At 50.6% G+C, this 14,702-nt stretch overlaps 2 protein-coding genes and 1 long non-coding RNA gene across 14 annotated transcripts in view; all 3 read right to left on the reverse strand.

The window, feature by feature from the left end:
• The window catches only part of Llgl2 (LLGL scribble cell polarity complex component 2), a 37,713-nt gene extending 33,347 nt beyond the window's left edge, over nt 1-4,366 (reverse strand). For 4 of the 12 annotated variants that reach the window (XM_048797872.1, XM_048797865.1, XM_048797869.1 and 1 more), the window contains exon 1: nt 4,174-4,352. The gene's annotated coding sequence lies outside the window, so the exon portion shown is untranslated. Of the gene's footprint in view, nt 1-4,173 lie in introns of all 12 variants that reach the window. The other 8 variants (XM_048797873.1, XM_015504189.2, XM_048797871.1 and 5 more) reach the window with 4 other exon arrangements.
• An 83-nt stretch (nt 4,367-4,449) lies between these two features.
• On the reverse strand, nt 4,450-13,746 carry Tsen54 (tRNA splicing endonuclease subunit 54). The gene is made up of 8 exons (XM_015504190.2): nt 13,669-13,746; nt 13,405-13,569; nt 13,239-13,302; nt 12,194-12,277; nt 11,781-11,879; nt 10,221-10,273; nt 5,875-5,973; nt 4,450-5,686 (listed from the first exon to the last, which is right to left on the reverse strand). The coding sequence occupies exons 1-8, from the start codon at nt 13,707-13,709 to the stop codon at nt 5,023-5,025; spliced, it is 1,269 nt and encodes a 422-aa protein (XP_015359676.1). The 5' UTR covers nt 13,710-13,746; the 3' UTR covers nt 4,450-5,022.
• LOC107157782 lies at nt 6,726-9,399 on the reverse strand. The gene is made up of 4 exons (XR_001505547.2): nt 9,086-9,399; nt 8,509-8,625; nt 7,388-8,030; nt 6,726-7,144 (listed from the first exon to the last, which is right to left on the reverse strand). It is a non-coding gene; the product is annotated as an uncharacterized LOC107157782 (long non-coding RNA).
• Nucleotides 13,747-14,702: the final 956 nt, after the last annotated feature.

Below are 14,702 nucleotides of genomic sequence, written 5' to 3' on the forward strand. Positions count from 1 at the left end.
AGCCTCCCAAGCTGCTGGGATTCAAGCATCTCATTTAATTCTTCCAATTATTTATGAAATAATTGATTCAAGGTGGCATCAAGTCCCCAGTGAATCCAAGTTGCAGCTTTAAGTCTGATCTGAGTCCAGAATCCTCTATTCATTTCCAGCAGCTCTCCTGGGACACAAGTAGGCTGGATGGCGTCAGCCTCCACCCCCATCTCTGTCCACCCTATGGAGCTACAATCCTATCCATCCCACAACCCTGAGAGAGTTCTCCCACTGGGCCAGGTTCCTCCTGAAGCCTTTCCTCCATTATCCCTCCTGGGCCCATGAATGGGGCAGGAGGTGGGAATACACACATTCCCATGTGGCAGCTTCAGCCCCCTCTGTCATCCCACACCAGACTATAGGCCAGTTAGATGTGGCCAAATGCTAGAAGAAGCAAAACCATCTGAGAAGCAGACAACTTGCTGGGGGTTGGGGTGGGTGGACTGTTCAGCCCATACAGTCCAGCCCCATCCTAGGGCCTCCTACCTGCCCTGAAACTTGAACAGCTGTTACAAGGAACTGCCAGGAGATGTCAGCTGCAGAACGGAGGGACTATGCCACAGTTTAATCCCCAGCAACTCATGGAAGGCATTCAAATTATTTTATTTCAAGAACTCTCTCATCTCCAAGTCTTTGCTCAAATGTCCCCTTCCTGCTGAGATTCAGGCTGACTACCTTTTAAAGCTGCAACCCACCACCATGGGGAATCCCAGCCCCTGCTCTCTTTTAACCCACAACTTATATCACCAATTATTGTGTTATTTATTACTTATCTTTGTTTTCTGTTACACATGTGCCCCACTCTAGAAAGTTCCATGATGACAGAGACCTTTATTTTAAGGATTTCATCCAGTATCTAGAACAATGTTGGGCCCTCAACAAGCACCGCTAAATACCTGCTAAATCAATGAATGAACAGCTGGACAGCACAGAATCAACCAGGTCTTCTCCAGTCATCGACTCCAAAGAACACTGAGGTGGGACCTATAGGTCCTCAGAAAACTACCCTTACCATGTTCTCAAGACCTGTGTCAAGGTCAGGGCCATGTGGATGTCATCAAGGTACCCTGCTAGAGATATCCTGGTGGTTACTGCCTTGGACCAATACTCCAAGACACCAAGCTCCTTTGAAAGGATAATCCCAGATTATTATTAAATATTAGCACTATTTACTAGAGCCAAATAGATCTGTGCCTGATGTCCCTTTTGTCAAACCCTGGGAACACTGAGTCAGGTGCCTCAAGAGATGGCTCTAGTCTCTGCTGAATTCCTGAAGGGTAGAGTCAGGTACCTTGCAGGTTCCCTGTCCCCACACCCAAAGAAGCCTCTCCTACTCAAGAATTCATCATAGTTCCTGGGAAGGGGAAGGAGTGGGGTGACTCTTCAAAGGATCAGTTTCCTCTGAGGCAGGGCAAGGAGTAAAAGCCACCCCAGGAGGTGGCCACAGGGCACAGCAAGTGGGGAGCTCCCTGGGATCCAGAGCTGGGTACAGTAAGCAGGGTCCCCCCCCTCCCCGGGGAACACCATCTTCTACTCTGTACCCTGTTTCTCCCTGCACACTGCACCTGGGCAGAGGAAAACAAAGTTGCCAAGCCTATCTGGCATGCCTCAGCCAGGAAGAGCCCCAACAGCATTACTGCCCAAGTGAGATAAGAGGGCCTCTCAGAGCTGAGTACTGAGAATTCCCAAGTCCAGGCCACCAGTGTGCTCCAAATAGCCAGCCAGAGAAGCCACCCTGGCCTTGTGGGCCTCCACCCTGGCCCCCAACTCTGGTGTCTCACTGGCTGCTCCTGATTCATCTGGAAAGACCATACAGCTCAGTCTCCCATGCTGCTCCTGGAGGCTCTTGTTAGGGATGTTCAGGTGTCCCAGTGGATAGTACGAGGTCACGGGCTGATGGCAGAGGGTTCAAGCTTTCATGTTCCATGTATCACTTTCCCTCCCAGAAGGAGAGTCTAGGGGGCCAGAAAGCCTGGCAGAAGAGGACACCTCCTCCCTAAGTGAGGTTGGAAGGGAGCACTATAGAATTTCCAATCTCCTTAAGGACCACAGAGCAGCACAGGAATGTGCTGCCCCGCCTCCCTCCACCCCCAATAGGATATAGAGAGTGCACAGCGGGAGCCCTCCAGGCCTGCGGGAGCAAAACAGATTAGACTTTGCAATCAGGAAAGACCCTCCATCAACCCTCACTCCTGGCTCACCTAAGGAGCAAGGGAAATAAGAGGAGCAACGGGAACAGAATGTCAGGTGAGGAGAGGCCCCTGCCCGATCCCTGAAAAGTATCTCAGAGGAACAGTTCTGACCTCCAGAGACTTTAAAAGACCACAAAATCATGGTCCCTCGTCTGATTTCTGGACAGAGAAACAAATTCCCTCAATCCATTAGGTACTTCCAAGAGGTCCAGGTGTCTACTCAAAGGCCTGTGAGTGACTGACACTTTTTATACTTCCTGGGGAAGCAATGAGGTCCTAGTCCTTGGGTGCCTACTATGCAGCAGGCCACACATGCTCATATATTCACCTTGTCAGCAACATCTGCAAAAACAAGGCTTGACATGGTTAAGTGACTGAGCTAAGGTCACCCAACAAGAACTCAACAAAGCATGATTCAAAACCACTTGTGTTTGACACTAAAAATCTTAATGAACATCGACTGCCAAAGACCATCAGGAAAGAAGAATCTTTTTCTGCATTACTTTACCCTTTCTAAATTCTTTCATTTGTTTCACTGTGAGCCCTGATTCCCTTTTCTATTTTGTTATCCCGGACTATCAACCCTTTCTTCTTTTAATATTGTGGTCTATTAAAAACTCACAGTTACTTTAATATAATTAAAATTACACTAATCTGCCACCCAAGGAGAAATTCTGTTCCCTTTCAGATGCAGAATAACCCCAGATCCTAGAAACACTGTTCAAGGGCCCTCAAAGGGACTGTTCCAGGCTAACTTCAGAGAAGAGAACCACAATCTGGTCAAAGCCAGAAGCTGGGCTTGAGTCCTGATTGCCTCCAGCAAGCTCTGTGATGACTTAGGAAACTACATTCAGTTCGAGGTCCATAAAATAAAAAAGCTGCCTTCTCATGCCTCCTGAAATCCCAGCTTACAGACCCAATCTTCCTCAAAAGCCAGTTCTGATCTTGGCTTCTCCTGGGTGTGCCAGCACAGCACTCTTCTGCAGCAATCCTCTTCTCACCAGCGTTTTTCACTCTGACACACCCATGCCCTCCCTGCTTAGAGTTTCTTCTGCAGAATCCTGAGTTACATACTCTTGCAGTGTCCACAGTGCCCAGGTGAAGGCAACAGGCGATAACATATGAACCCCAAGGGAAAGAGTACTGAGTCTAAGTCCCAGCCTCCTCCCCCAAAGTTCACCTGTCTCAGGTGAACGCCTTCAAGAGCCACACCGCGGGTGCCCTGGTTACAGTCAGGTCTTCCCACAATCAAGGCCCAGTGTCTCCACCAACCGTCCAGTAGGAGCAAACCAAGACACACTTTTTGGGGGCAAGAATTTTCCACTCTTCATCAAATCTAACAGCGCAACTCCCCCACCCCTCAGACAGAGTTTCAACACCGTTGTCTAAAGGTGTCCAAAGCCGCCTAGGGTAGAAAAAGGGCCGGAGATCGAAGTCCCTCCCGCGGGCTTCCTGCGTCCGGGGATTAGGAGGCACAAAGGGCCGACAGGGAGAGAGCCCAGATGGCAGGGTAGGGGCTAAGCCGCAAGGTAACGCGCTCCAGCCCCAGCTCGCGGAGACAGGGTCACAGGAGACCCGCGTCGCGGGCCTCCCCAGCCAGGCCTTGCACGTGGGGCTCGGGGACTCGGTCTCTGCCCGTGGTGTTCCCACACCTAGTCCGGCCGGGCACCTGTTTCCACGCTCCCGAAAGCCAACACTATTGTGCAAACCCAAATACCAAGTTTGGTAATCGGGGGCGGGTCAGGCACAGAGTTCCCAGCGGCACTTTCTACAGGTGTCTTTCTCCCAGTGGAGCTACACGACAAGGACAAGGACGAGGCGGCGGACCTAGGCGCAGCCCTACCGCCCGTAAGCCCAAGAAGCCCAGGGGTCTCGGCCTTCCCCCTCCTCCCCGCCCCGAGGCGCCGCAAAGGGGCGGGGCGGGCTAGGTGGGCCCCAGCCCGCACCTCACCTGGAACCCCAGGACGGCGCCTGCCCGAGGCCTCGGCGTCCCTTGGCGCCCGCCGCCGGCTCCGCTGGTTCTGCCGCGCGGGCCCACGGGCTGTTAGCTGGGCGGCAGTCTCCTTCCTGCTCACCTCCGGCGCGGAGAGCCGGGGGCGGAGCTGCCGCTATTTACATAAAAGACGAGCCGGCAGGGCCCGCGGAACCCTGAGAGCCGGGCCCCAGCGGCCCGCCCCCNTTTTGAAACAGGATCTTGCTAAGTTGCGCAGGCTGAGTTGGAACTTGCAATCCTCCTGCCTCAGCCTGAGTAGCTATAATTAACAGTGTAATTGCCAGGCCCAGTGGCAAAAATTAGTTATTGTTACTTGAAATTCAATTCTAACTGATTTGGTAACCCGAATCTAGTCACCTACAACATACCATGTCCCTATGATGATTTTTAGTAGTTCTGAATTTGTTACTACATTTAGCTTGGGCAATTTTTACCCTGCTAGTTCCCTGTGCTTAAAACCAAGGACAGTATTTATCCTTTAATTTAGCCAAGATAACACTTCCATGTTCAAACTAACAGGTTTGGAGGGGAGGAGACCACAGCTAGTAAGTGTCAAAGTCACTGATATTATCTTGTTTATAGTTTTAAGGATGCACGTGCAGTTTCACACCTCTCACCTCCCTGGACTGACTCACAATGGCTAAACCTTCCCCTGTGGGCACTGCTATTCAAGTCACAGAACTGACTGTCCTCATAGGTTCTGTCCTCACAGGTTCCATTCTACAGCTGTCTCCTCCCACATATTCACATATTAAGCTTCATCCAGTACTGGTCAATCCATGACCCTTTCAAAGTCATGATTTTCAGCTACCAGTGGCCTGCAGAGATATGGCAGGATGAAGAGGTACCTGGGGAGTCCACCTGTCCTGGACTCAGCAAGGGGGTGATGGGCTGACTCCACAGGTGTCGGGGGTAGCTCTGACTCTTCTGCATGTCTCGCCTCTGCAGCAGCTCCTTGTATTCCCGCCAGCTGGAGCAAGATTGCACCTCAGGGTCTATGTTTATGTCCTGGAACTGCCGGGCCTCTGCTTGTTCCTGGTCCCATTGGGAAAGCTTCTCCTTCCGCTGGTTCAGCTTCTGACACCAGGATTCAGCATCTATCTCCCGCCCAATGACGTTGGCTGGAAGCAACTCTGGGGCTGGGGCAGATAGGAAGGTGTAGCGACCATCCAAAGCCATGTTGGGGAAGGAGATCTGCTCAAAGTTCCAGCGAGGCTTACGAGCTCCCTTGATTCCATTCTCTACCTTGCCACTTTCTCGGTCATACCCCACACTCTGACTGGTCAGACTAGGGCAGGGCTCCAGGGAACCCAGAAATGGAAAGGTGACCCCTGGGCCTTTTGCAGGGCTTGGCTCCTGGGGTTTCTCAACTGGGTATTGGCTATTTTGGTTGCAGTCAGGTGGGCTGGAGGCTGCCAGGCTCGTGGATGGCAGGGAAGTCTCCAGGGCCGTGACTTTTTTATTAACACACCTGAAGGACATGGGAGAAAAAGCAACACATTAGCTCCTGATTGCCAAGGTGCACACACCCATGTGAGCTGAGGAAGACAGGTCTTCTGCTGTCTCCCTGGGTCTATGTGAGAACTGCCCAAGCCCATGCATTCTTCAAAGTCCCAGCCACCAACACTCCCAGCTTGTGGCCACAGTGGGGGGCATTACTCAGAGCTGGTATTCCTCTTCCTCTTGCCAGTCCCGTCCTGCAGGCGCTGGGCACAGCCATCCAAGTTTAGCTGTCTCTCATAAGGGGACAGGATGGAGCTATGGAGTAAGAATAAACAGCAAGTAGGCAATAGATCCACTTCCCCACACTGGTGCTCCTGGCGGAGTTCATGAGGAACTGGCCAAGAGGACAAGTCAGCGCTAAGGTCAGAGCCATACCTAAGAGTAAGGCTCTGAGCAGACTTGCATGAAAGATACGTGGGGACAGCCACAGGGGCCATTATGTGCCTTTGCCTAGGCTCTGGATATCACCAATGACACATCTAAGCAGAGACTCACTGAAGAGCCAGCAATAATGTGATTAATCAGAATGGGACACAGCTCAGTTGTAGAATGTGCCTGGTGTGAATAAAACCCAGGGTATGATAAATTTAAACAAATGATTAATCACTGATGAGGAAGACCAAGAGGAACTAGAAAACTTGAAAAATCAGAAAAACAAAGATAAAATTAAAACATTTTTTTCTTATGTATATATGTACACACATGTGAATACTGACTAGTCCCTCTCTGTCTTTTTCTCACAAAAAATGGCATTGTACTAACACACTACTTTGTAATCCCCTTATTTCTCCCCACTCAATCATATATTATGGACTCAGTCCCTTATCACTATAGTATAGTATTCTTCCCTGCCATGTTTTCCCCCTCCCCGCCACTGGGGATTGAACCCAGGGCATTCTGAGCTACTTCCCCGGCCATTTATATTTTTTATTTTGAGACAGGGTCTTCCTAAGTTGCTTAGGGCTTTGCTAAGTTACTGAGGCTGGCTTGAACTTGTAATNCGAGGGCGGGGACCACGCTCCGGCCAATCCGCAGCCCCAGGAGCGCAGGGGCGGGGTCGCAGCCTGCGTGAATATGCACGAGGCGCTGTCGGCCCGCCCCGGCTCTCACCTGCTCTCACCTGACCGAAGGACTACAGGCCGCGCCCAGTGTCCCGCCGCCTCCAAGAGGAGGAAATAGTTCCCGGAACCCCCGGGCAGTCTCCGGCCGCCTCCCAGGATCAACTCCTGGAGGAAGCCATCCCTCTCCCTCTACTCGCCCGGATCTGTCAAGGAAGGGGAACAGCCCGCCAGTCCTCCAGAGCGCTGGGCGGGGACAGTGACTGGCGAACCCAGAACTTGGTTTCAGGTCCCACGTGTAGGGTTGTAAAGAGATGAGGGCGTGGCAGCAAGCGCCTTCTCCTGGGGCTAGCTCCCCTCTTCTATTACTGTGGAGGGACAGTCACAAAGATCAGTTTTTAGTTCAAGCACGGGAGGGGGTTAGAATGATGAGGGGCGGGTATGGAAGGGGGCTGGGGCCTGGGGTGCCAACCACGCACAGCTGCTTGTGGCCACTGAGTGACCCGGATTCAGGTCACACGGACACGGCGCCTCCGGGCCACCTTTATACCCCCGACTGGGCTACGTTAAGGGAAGAAACAATAGAGCACTAGTCTCCCTTCTTGGAGTACCTTACAGGAGACCTGCAACTTCCCAAGCCTTCTGACAGTGCAAGCTCGTGGAAAGTTTTGAAGTCGCTGTCCTGCCGTAAGTGGGTAAAATAGAGGGTGGAGGTGGTCCAGTATATCCAGCCACAGCAGAAAAAAAGATCTATTTTTAATGGCTTTGGCTCTATGGCGGCGAAACAGGCACCCTTTTGTTAAAGGCACAGAGTCCTCTCTTCTGTCCCACCTCCTGGGCCTCTGAAATCTAGTCCTGAGTTCCAAGGGGGTCACTGAAGGCAGTACTCTCAGGCCTGAGACTTGGAAGCTGCAGAGCCCAAGCAAGGGGGTAATGATATGGGGCAGGGTTTTACTTTCCTGCAAGTATCAGACACCCAGGGCCAAGGCACACACTGGCCCCTACAGGTCAGAGTCTTTAAGTACAGGAGGCAGCTGAGATAGTCCCTGAGAGCAAACAGTTCAGGTCTCCCAGAGCAGGCTCCAACACCTTCAGAGCTGTAGTCAGTGCTCCAGATCCCCAGGCAGTGTGAAGTCCCTGAAGCTGTAGAAGGAGATGTCACCATGATCCACCAGGGCAAAGATTAGTGGGACATCCCCACTCTGGTAGGACAATTGCTTGAGGCTGCAGAGGTCTGGGACAGGCTCATCAAATCTGTAGGTATAAGGGTTAGACTGAGACTAGGCCTTACCCCACCCCTAAGCCCCAGAATACCAGCTCCTCTGAGGCTCTCAGGGAAGACAGTTGGGAACCCTTGAGCTCTCCTGTCTCCAAATGACATGGCTCTGATAAGTTCTCCAAGAGACACCCAGTACTCTAGTAGGGTAAGAGAGTTAGGAAGGGCCAAGTTCTCACCACTCAGCCCAATCCACATCCCTTCTGCTGGGTGAGCTCATGACTAAAGTGGCATAAGAGAGACTACCCAAGAATGCTAACAACGAGGAACCAAGGGTTAAGAAGCTTGAGCTCCTATGGCACTAACTGGCTGTGTTGCCTCATACATATCGCTTAACTTCGTTGGACCTCAGGTTCTTCTCAGGGATTGGCCCAGGAGAGAATAGGGGAGAGAAAGTCCATATGGTTCACAGGACAACTGGCAGTAGCCCAGGGGTGGTGCTTGCTCATATCATACCCACTAATGCACATCCGGACATAGGGTTTGCCAGGGTTATTCTTTCGGAATGAGGCCACAGCGTCAGCCTGGTAAACATCAAAACTGATCTCCAAGCCTCCAGACTTCTTCAGCAGCCTGGAGAATAGAGTGAGAAACCTTAGGACAAAGACTCTTTTTCCCACATTTCCTTTCCACCACACCCTTTTCCCATCACCAATTCCAGGAAGCAGCCTTGTCCAGGGGAACTGAAGCTGTAAGGTGCCACTTAAAAAAGAGGAGCTTCAGGGCTGGGGTTATAGCTCAGTTGGTAGAGTGTTTGCCTCACATGCACAAAGCCCTGGGTTTAATCCTCAGCACCACCCAAAAAAAAAAAGGGAGGTGGGGGGCTTCAAACCTTTGAGATAAACCCACCTGTCATTCTTCCCACTCCCCTTGACACAAATGAACATTAGCTGTTGCTAGGAGCTAAAGCATGTGGGAAAGGGTCCCAAAAGGCATACTCTAGCTCACAACCAACCCTAGGAGCCAAATCCCAGCTGTCACTTCACCTAGCAGCTGATATAATTACGAAGACAGGCACCACTTGGAAACTTACCCGGCACCTCCATCAGCTAGGTGTGTTGTCTGCAGCACGGAGATATGCTGAAGGACCAGGGCTACAGAGCAGTGAAAACAAGGTGTTGGCGAGATGGAAGGGGAGTCAACTTTATATCCACTCCCTTCACATTGCTGAATCTGCTATCTAGTTTAGGGTTGTCAGTTTTACCAAAATTTCTTTAGTATAGTATGTTCTGTGTAATATTTGCAACATACTGAAAAATTACATTTGTTTTTGTTTTTGCTATACTGGGGTTTGAACCTAGGGGCACTCTGCCACTGAGCTACACCCCCGGCCCTTTTTATTTTGAAACAGGATCTTGCTAAGTTACTGAGGCTGGCTTGAACTTGTAATCCTCCTGCCTCGGGGTCCAGAGTTGGTGGGATTACAGATGTGCACCATAGTGCCTGACCCTGCCATGAATGTTTTTTCTTCTCCCAATGTTTGATACAGTAGCCACTATTTCAAGTGTCTGTTAAATTTCAATCAATTAAAATGAAATGAAATTAAAATTTCAGTCCCAGAATTGCACAAGCCACATAAATAGACAATATGGATGTGGAAGTTTTCATCACCACAGAAAGTTCTATGAGAACAACAGTGCTTAAATAGATAAGCAGCTCTTAGGCTGTTTCTGATTTTGTAAAGTGATGGTGTTTTGTGTACACTCCACACTAAATACAAGTTGTGTGGGGCAGCATTTGGATCTGTTGTTCCTCAGCAACAAGTGCAGGGCCTGACACCAGTTAAGTGGTCAATAATATTGCTGAATGAATGAATGAATGTTCTCACAAGGGAACTTCTATGCACAGCCATGACTATTTCTCTAATATAGATCCCACTTTTAGAAAATAAAGGCTGTGCCTGTTTGTATCTCAATGTTCACAACGAGCTGCAAGTATTTAGTCCTTATCTGCAGCTGGGTCTTGATTTGAAAACCTACTAGAAAATGCAATGATGGGATCTGTCCCCATATGCCTCCCTACAAAGTACTTCAAGCCCAGATCCATGGTCTATGTCCAGGGAGCTGCATTCCAGCCAAAGGTTCCAGGTAAGAAAAGGCCACTTTCTACCTAGGGTTAAGCATCCAGGTCTCAAGATGAGAATGAATAAGAAAGGGATAGGGACTTACCTCGGTTGGAATCGTCGAACCACATAGCCCAGTCTCTTCAGGTGGCTGAAGACCTCAACAAGAAAAAAAAAAAAAAAAGTTCAGATGTTCATTCTTAAAAACACCAATAGTTCCCCAGACACAAGCTGTTCCCCATTTGCTCCTCCTGCACACCCCACAAGATGTCCCCCACTTGCTTCTCCTGTACATTCCCAAACCCTAGGACTACTGGGACCACATGCATTATAAATGCCATCCCCAAAGTATGATCTGTTTCTGAATTTCTGTTCTCTTATTCCGGACACAAATGACATTTAGCAATTTTATTTTTATTTTTTGTGGTGCTAGGGATTAAACCCAGGGGCACTTTACAACTGAGCTACATCCCCAGTTCTTTATTTTTAATACAGGGTCTCACTAAGTTGCTGAGGCTAGCCTCGAACTTGCAATCCATCTCAGCCTCCTGAATCACCGAGATTACAGGAGTAATCTCATGGCAGCATAAACACAAATCCCAAAAAGCCAACAGTGATGGACCAGAAGAACTATGCCCTAGAATGTTTTGATACTAAGTTTGGACAAAAAGTTGGGAGAAGGTGGTAGTTATCTCCTCAATCCCCACCTCTCCATAGTCCTGAGTGGAAACAGTCCCTAGTAAAAAGCCACATGTTCATCCTTGTGTCCCTCATCCATATCAGAGGGATATATCAGGAAATCTCTCCCATCTTACTTGATCTGACCATTTCCTCCTTTAAGGACCTTCTCTTGGCTTCAGTGATCCCACTTGTTTTTCTCCTTTGTCACCAGACACTCCTGAACTTCTGGTCCTATATTCCCCCTAACCTCCCCAATGTGGTAAGTCCCAAGTCTCAGACCCAGCCCTCTGGATGCACTCCCATATAGACCCATGGCTTACATCCACCCATGTGCTTATGATATCCACATTTATGTCTCGCCTTGACTTCTACCAAGACTTCTACCAAGTTTATGTATCCAATTGTTTGTTTGACATCCTCACTTGGATATCCAAGAAGCACCTTAAAATTAACTTTTCTGAAACAAGCTCTTTATGGTCTCATCTTCTGGAATGTGTTCCTTCCTGGGTATTCCCAGCCAGCAAATGATATTACCACTCAACCGCTGGTTCATGACCAATGAATAATCCTTGATTCTTCTCTATCCTCAAATCAAAAATCCAATGCATTGGCAAAGTCCTATCTATTCTTTCTTCACAATTTCTGAGATTCATCTATTTCTTTTCATTTACTGATATCCTACCTCATCCCCAACCTACCTTCTCTTACCTAAACAAATATCCCAGACTCTACCACTTCTCCTCTACTTCATCTTCTATCTAGCATCTAGTTCTCTGTAAAGATAATATTCATTTGCTTATTTTATTATCTGATTGCCACCATTAAAATGTGAGCCCTGTGACAACACAGTCCTTGTCTGTCTTGTAGCCACCCCAGCATGTGACACTAACTATTCCTGACACTTCAATGGTACTTGTCACAACTCACTGACTTAATGAATGGAGGCTCCTGGTAGTGGTGGTGGGAGGGGGGATATGACAATTACCTGGTACTGCAGGAAATTCACAGTATCCCCAGACAGCAACAGCTGGTAGGCCTCCTGGATAGACAGTGGCAGGTCTTGGTGGAAAAGCTGAATAGAGCCCTGGAAATGGGGACCACATTTCAGCTGTGCACCCTTCCTGCAGTGCCACAGCCAGGGGCAGCTCCTGGTGCTATATTCCCACCACCACCTCCCAGCATCTCAGCAAGAATATGAACAACCAGCAAAGTGAGAAGGCACCCCAATTTGAACAGGAATCCCTGCTCCCTGCACAGAATTCCTGCCTCCCTCTCTAACAAGCCCAATTACAAGTTCACTGGAAATGTTGTGTATGCTTTCACTCCAATAAAAACAAGTCCTTCCCATTCCTTGGTCCTGACTATTTCCTCTGGGGACTCTCCTGGGACTGTACTCACACACTCCAGCAGATACAAAGCCTCTTCGGGGTGAAGCCGCTGCTGGCCCTGTTCTGAGAAGCCCATGGTCTGCCAGAATTTACCCTGTAAGGGACACAGAGCAAGAGTCACAAATGAACTAGTATAGTGGCACTCCTGCCTCCACCAAGAATCTTAATTAAGTTTCTCCAGAGACCCTCATCATAACTGTTCTTATTAACAGAATATCAGCAAAAATTTCTTAAAAAAAAAACCAAAAAACCTCAGTGTGAGTTTTTTGTGAGGACTAAATTGCTGTCTTTCAAAAAGCTAAGTTTGGCCACAGACTTGATGATGTTACTTCTGCTTTTGCAGTAAAACTTGCAAAACTCTTGAAATGTAAAAGAACCAAGGTAACACCATTTTATTCTGACCTGAATCCATTTTATGCTTGCTTAAAATGTTTTCTTTACAGCCTCCTGACAGCTGTATCTATGTCGACTACAGTACATTAGGACCTTTCCACAGCCCTGACTATGGCCCTGATGTATAACAAAAATAACGCTGAAATGTATACTCAAAACAATTCTCTCATGTAATCAAAATACCTGTCTTTCCGAACTACATCTGGTCTCAACTGTCTTTGTTGTTTTTGCCTTTATAAACTCTGTGCTTCCAAAATGTAAGTGCTGGAAGTTCTTTGAGGCGTTAGCCTGCTCCCAGTCACTTGCCTGGCTTGTTCACTAAAGGACCTTTTTTTTCCCCTTTCAGTTTGGCTCAATAAGCATGGTGGTCTATAGTTCTTGCACACACCGTAACACTCTGACTAATCTAAAAAAAATCGGGCAAAAGCACTTTTTTGTGACCTAAAAAATAATAATACTTTTAGACTCCTACAAAAATATAATCCTTCAAGTCCCTCCCCCACCGTGGGTATAAAGTTCCAAGAATTTCCAGGAGCAATAGCCCCTCTAGACCCTGCAGCCAATAAATCTGCTTCCTGAAATTCCTCGGGTGTCCAGCCTCTTGCGTCCTACATCACTAGGAGGGCAGCGACGGGTGACCGTCAATGAGCCCGGCCGCTCACCGCAGGGGACTTCAACTCCACGAAACCCTCTTCCGGCCTCCACTCAGCTGCCACCAAGCTGCCCCTGGCGAGGAGTAGGGAGGGGTCCGTCTCAGTCCCCCAGACATCCCGGCGGGGTCTGGCCCCGCCGCCCAGCCGGCCCCCCACCCCGGCCCAGCCCCCTCACAGGCGCTCCACGCGCTCCTCGGCCAGCAGCTGCCAGAGCTCTTCGCGACATAGACGCAGACGCTCCGCCTGAGTCGCCGAGCGGTCGGGAAGGAAGTCCTTGGGGCCATGCGACCGCTGGGGCAGCTTCTGGGACCGCGAGCGGGCAGCCAGGAGCTCCGCGGCACTGGGGGACAAAGAGACCAGGCGGTCGGCGCCGAGCTCGAGGCCAGCCCTGCCGGGCCCGGCCCCCCTCTTCCTACAGGCCCCCACCCTCGTGCTGCACCTGAGCACGCGCCCCCGGACCCTCGTGCTCGGGTCCGGCATCGGCCTCGTCTGCGGAAGCGAGCGCCTCCACGCCCACCGCCGGAACTCCGCGCCGCCCTAGCGCCAGCGGCTCGGAGCCATGCTCCTCCCGTACCCAGCAAACACGCCGGCTTTCCCCCTTCCTGGTGTCCTGGGTCCTAGCGCCGGCCCACACACGTGTACCTCTATTCCGGCGACTGTTTAACTTGCAAGTGGATGCGCAGCTTTTCAGTCCTGTCCCAAGTCCTCTTCGGGGCCCCTCTCTAGTAAAACTTGAACTGGCGTCAGGGACTGTAGTATGAACAGATGTGGGACCCTCCACTCCCTCCCCCGGGCTGGGCAAGGAGGGAAAAGGAGCTTAGAGAGGGGATAACAGTGGGTTCCCGGATTGCAGCTTTGCTAACTGGAGGCCACCTGGGTCTGTCGGGAGCGGTCCGAAGAAGTTCGAGATCCCTTCAGGGTCTGCCATTGGATCCCTTCCGAGGAGCTCCAAAACTGAGTTTCGAGGGCCTCAGGGTGGGAGGCGCTGTCCGGCCCATGCTGGTGCTGAAGCGCCACCCCAGCCCTCCAATAGCACCTCCTCGAGGCTGGGGTCCCCATCGCCGCCACCGGGGCCGCCCAGTCACTGTCCGCTAGGTGTCATCATTGCTCCAGCCAGCAGAGTCAGGCGGCTCCCTGACTCTGGTCGCGGGCGGAGGTCGCAGAGGGAGTCCCGGGAGGGGTGGGACATAGAGGAAGGGGGCTCTCCAAGTAGGGTCTCGGGTCTTGCCAAACCCCTTCACGTCACGTCTCTCACCGAGTCATATCCAGGGTATCTCATCCTTCGATCTAGACTCTAGATCCGAGATCGTTCGGAGTCCACAACCCGGACCTAGCGGCGCTAGCTATAGCCCGCGACCCCCAGCCTCCTCCACCCCACCCCGACTTCGTTTCACCTGCGCGCATGCGCTGATCCGGCCAGTGCTCGGGGTCTGGAGTGGCGCGAGTAGGGGTGGGGCTTGGCACGCATGGGGG

Source organism: Marmota marmota, unplaced genomic scaffold, assembly GCF_001458135.2.
Source record: "Marmota marmota marmota unplaced genomic scaffold, marMar, whole genome shotgun sequence".
Lineage (NCBI taxonomy): Eukaryota > Metazoa > Chordata > Mammalia > Rodentia > Sciuridae > Marmota > Marmota marmota.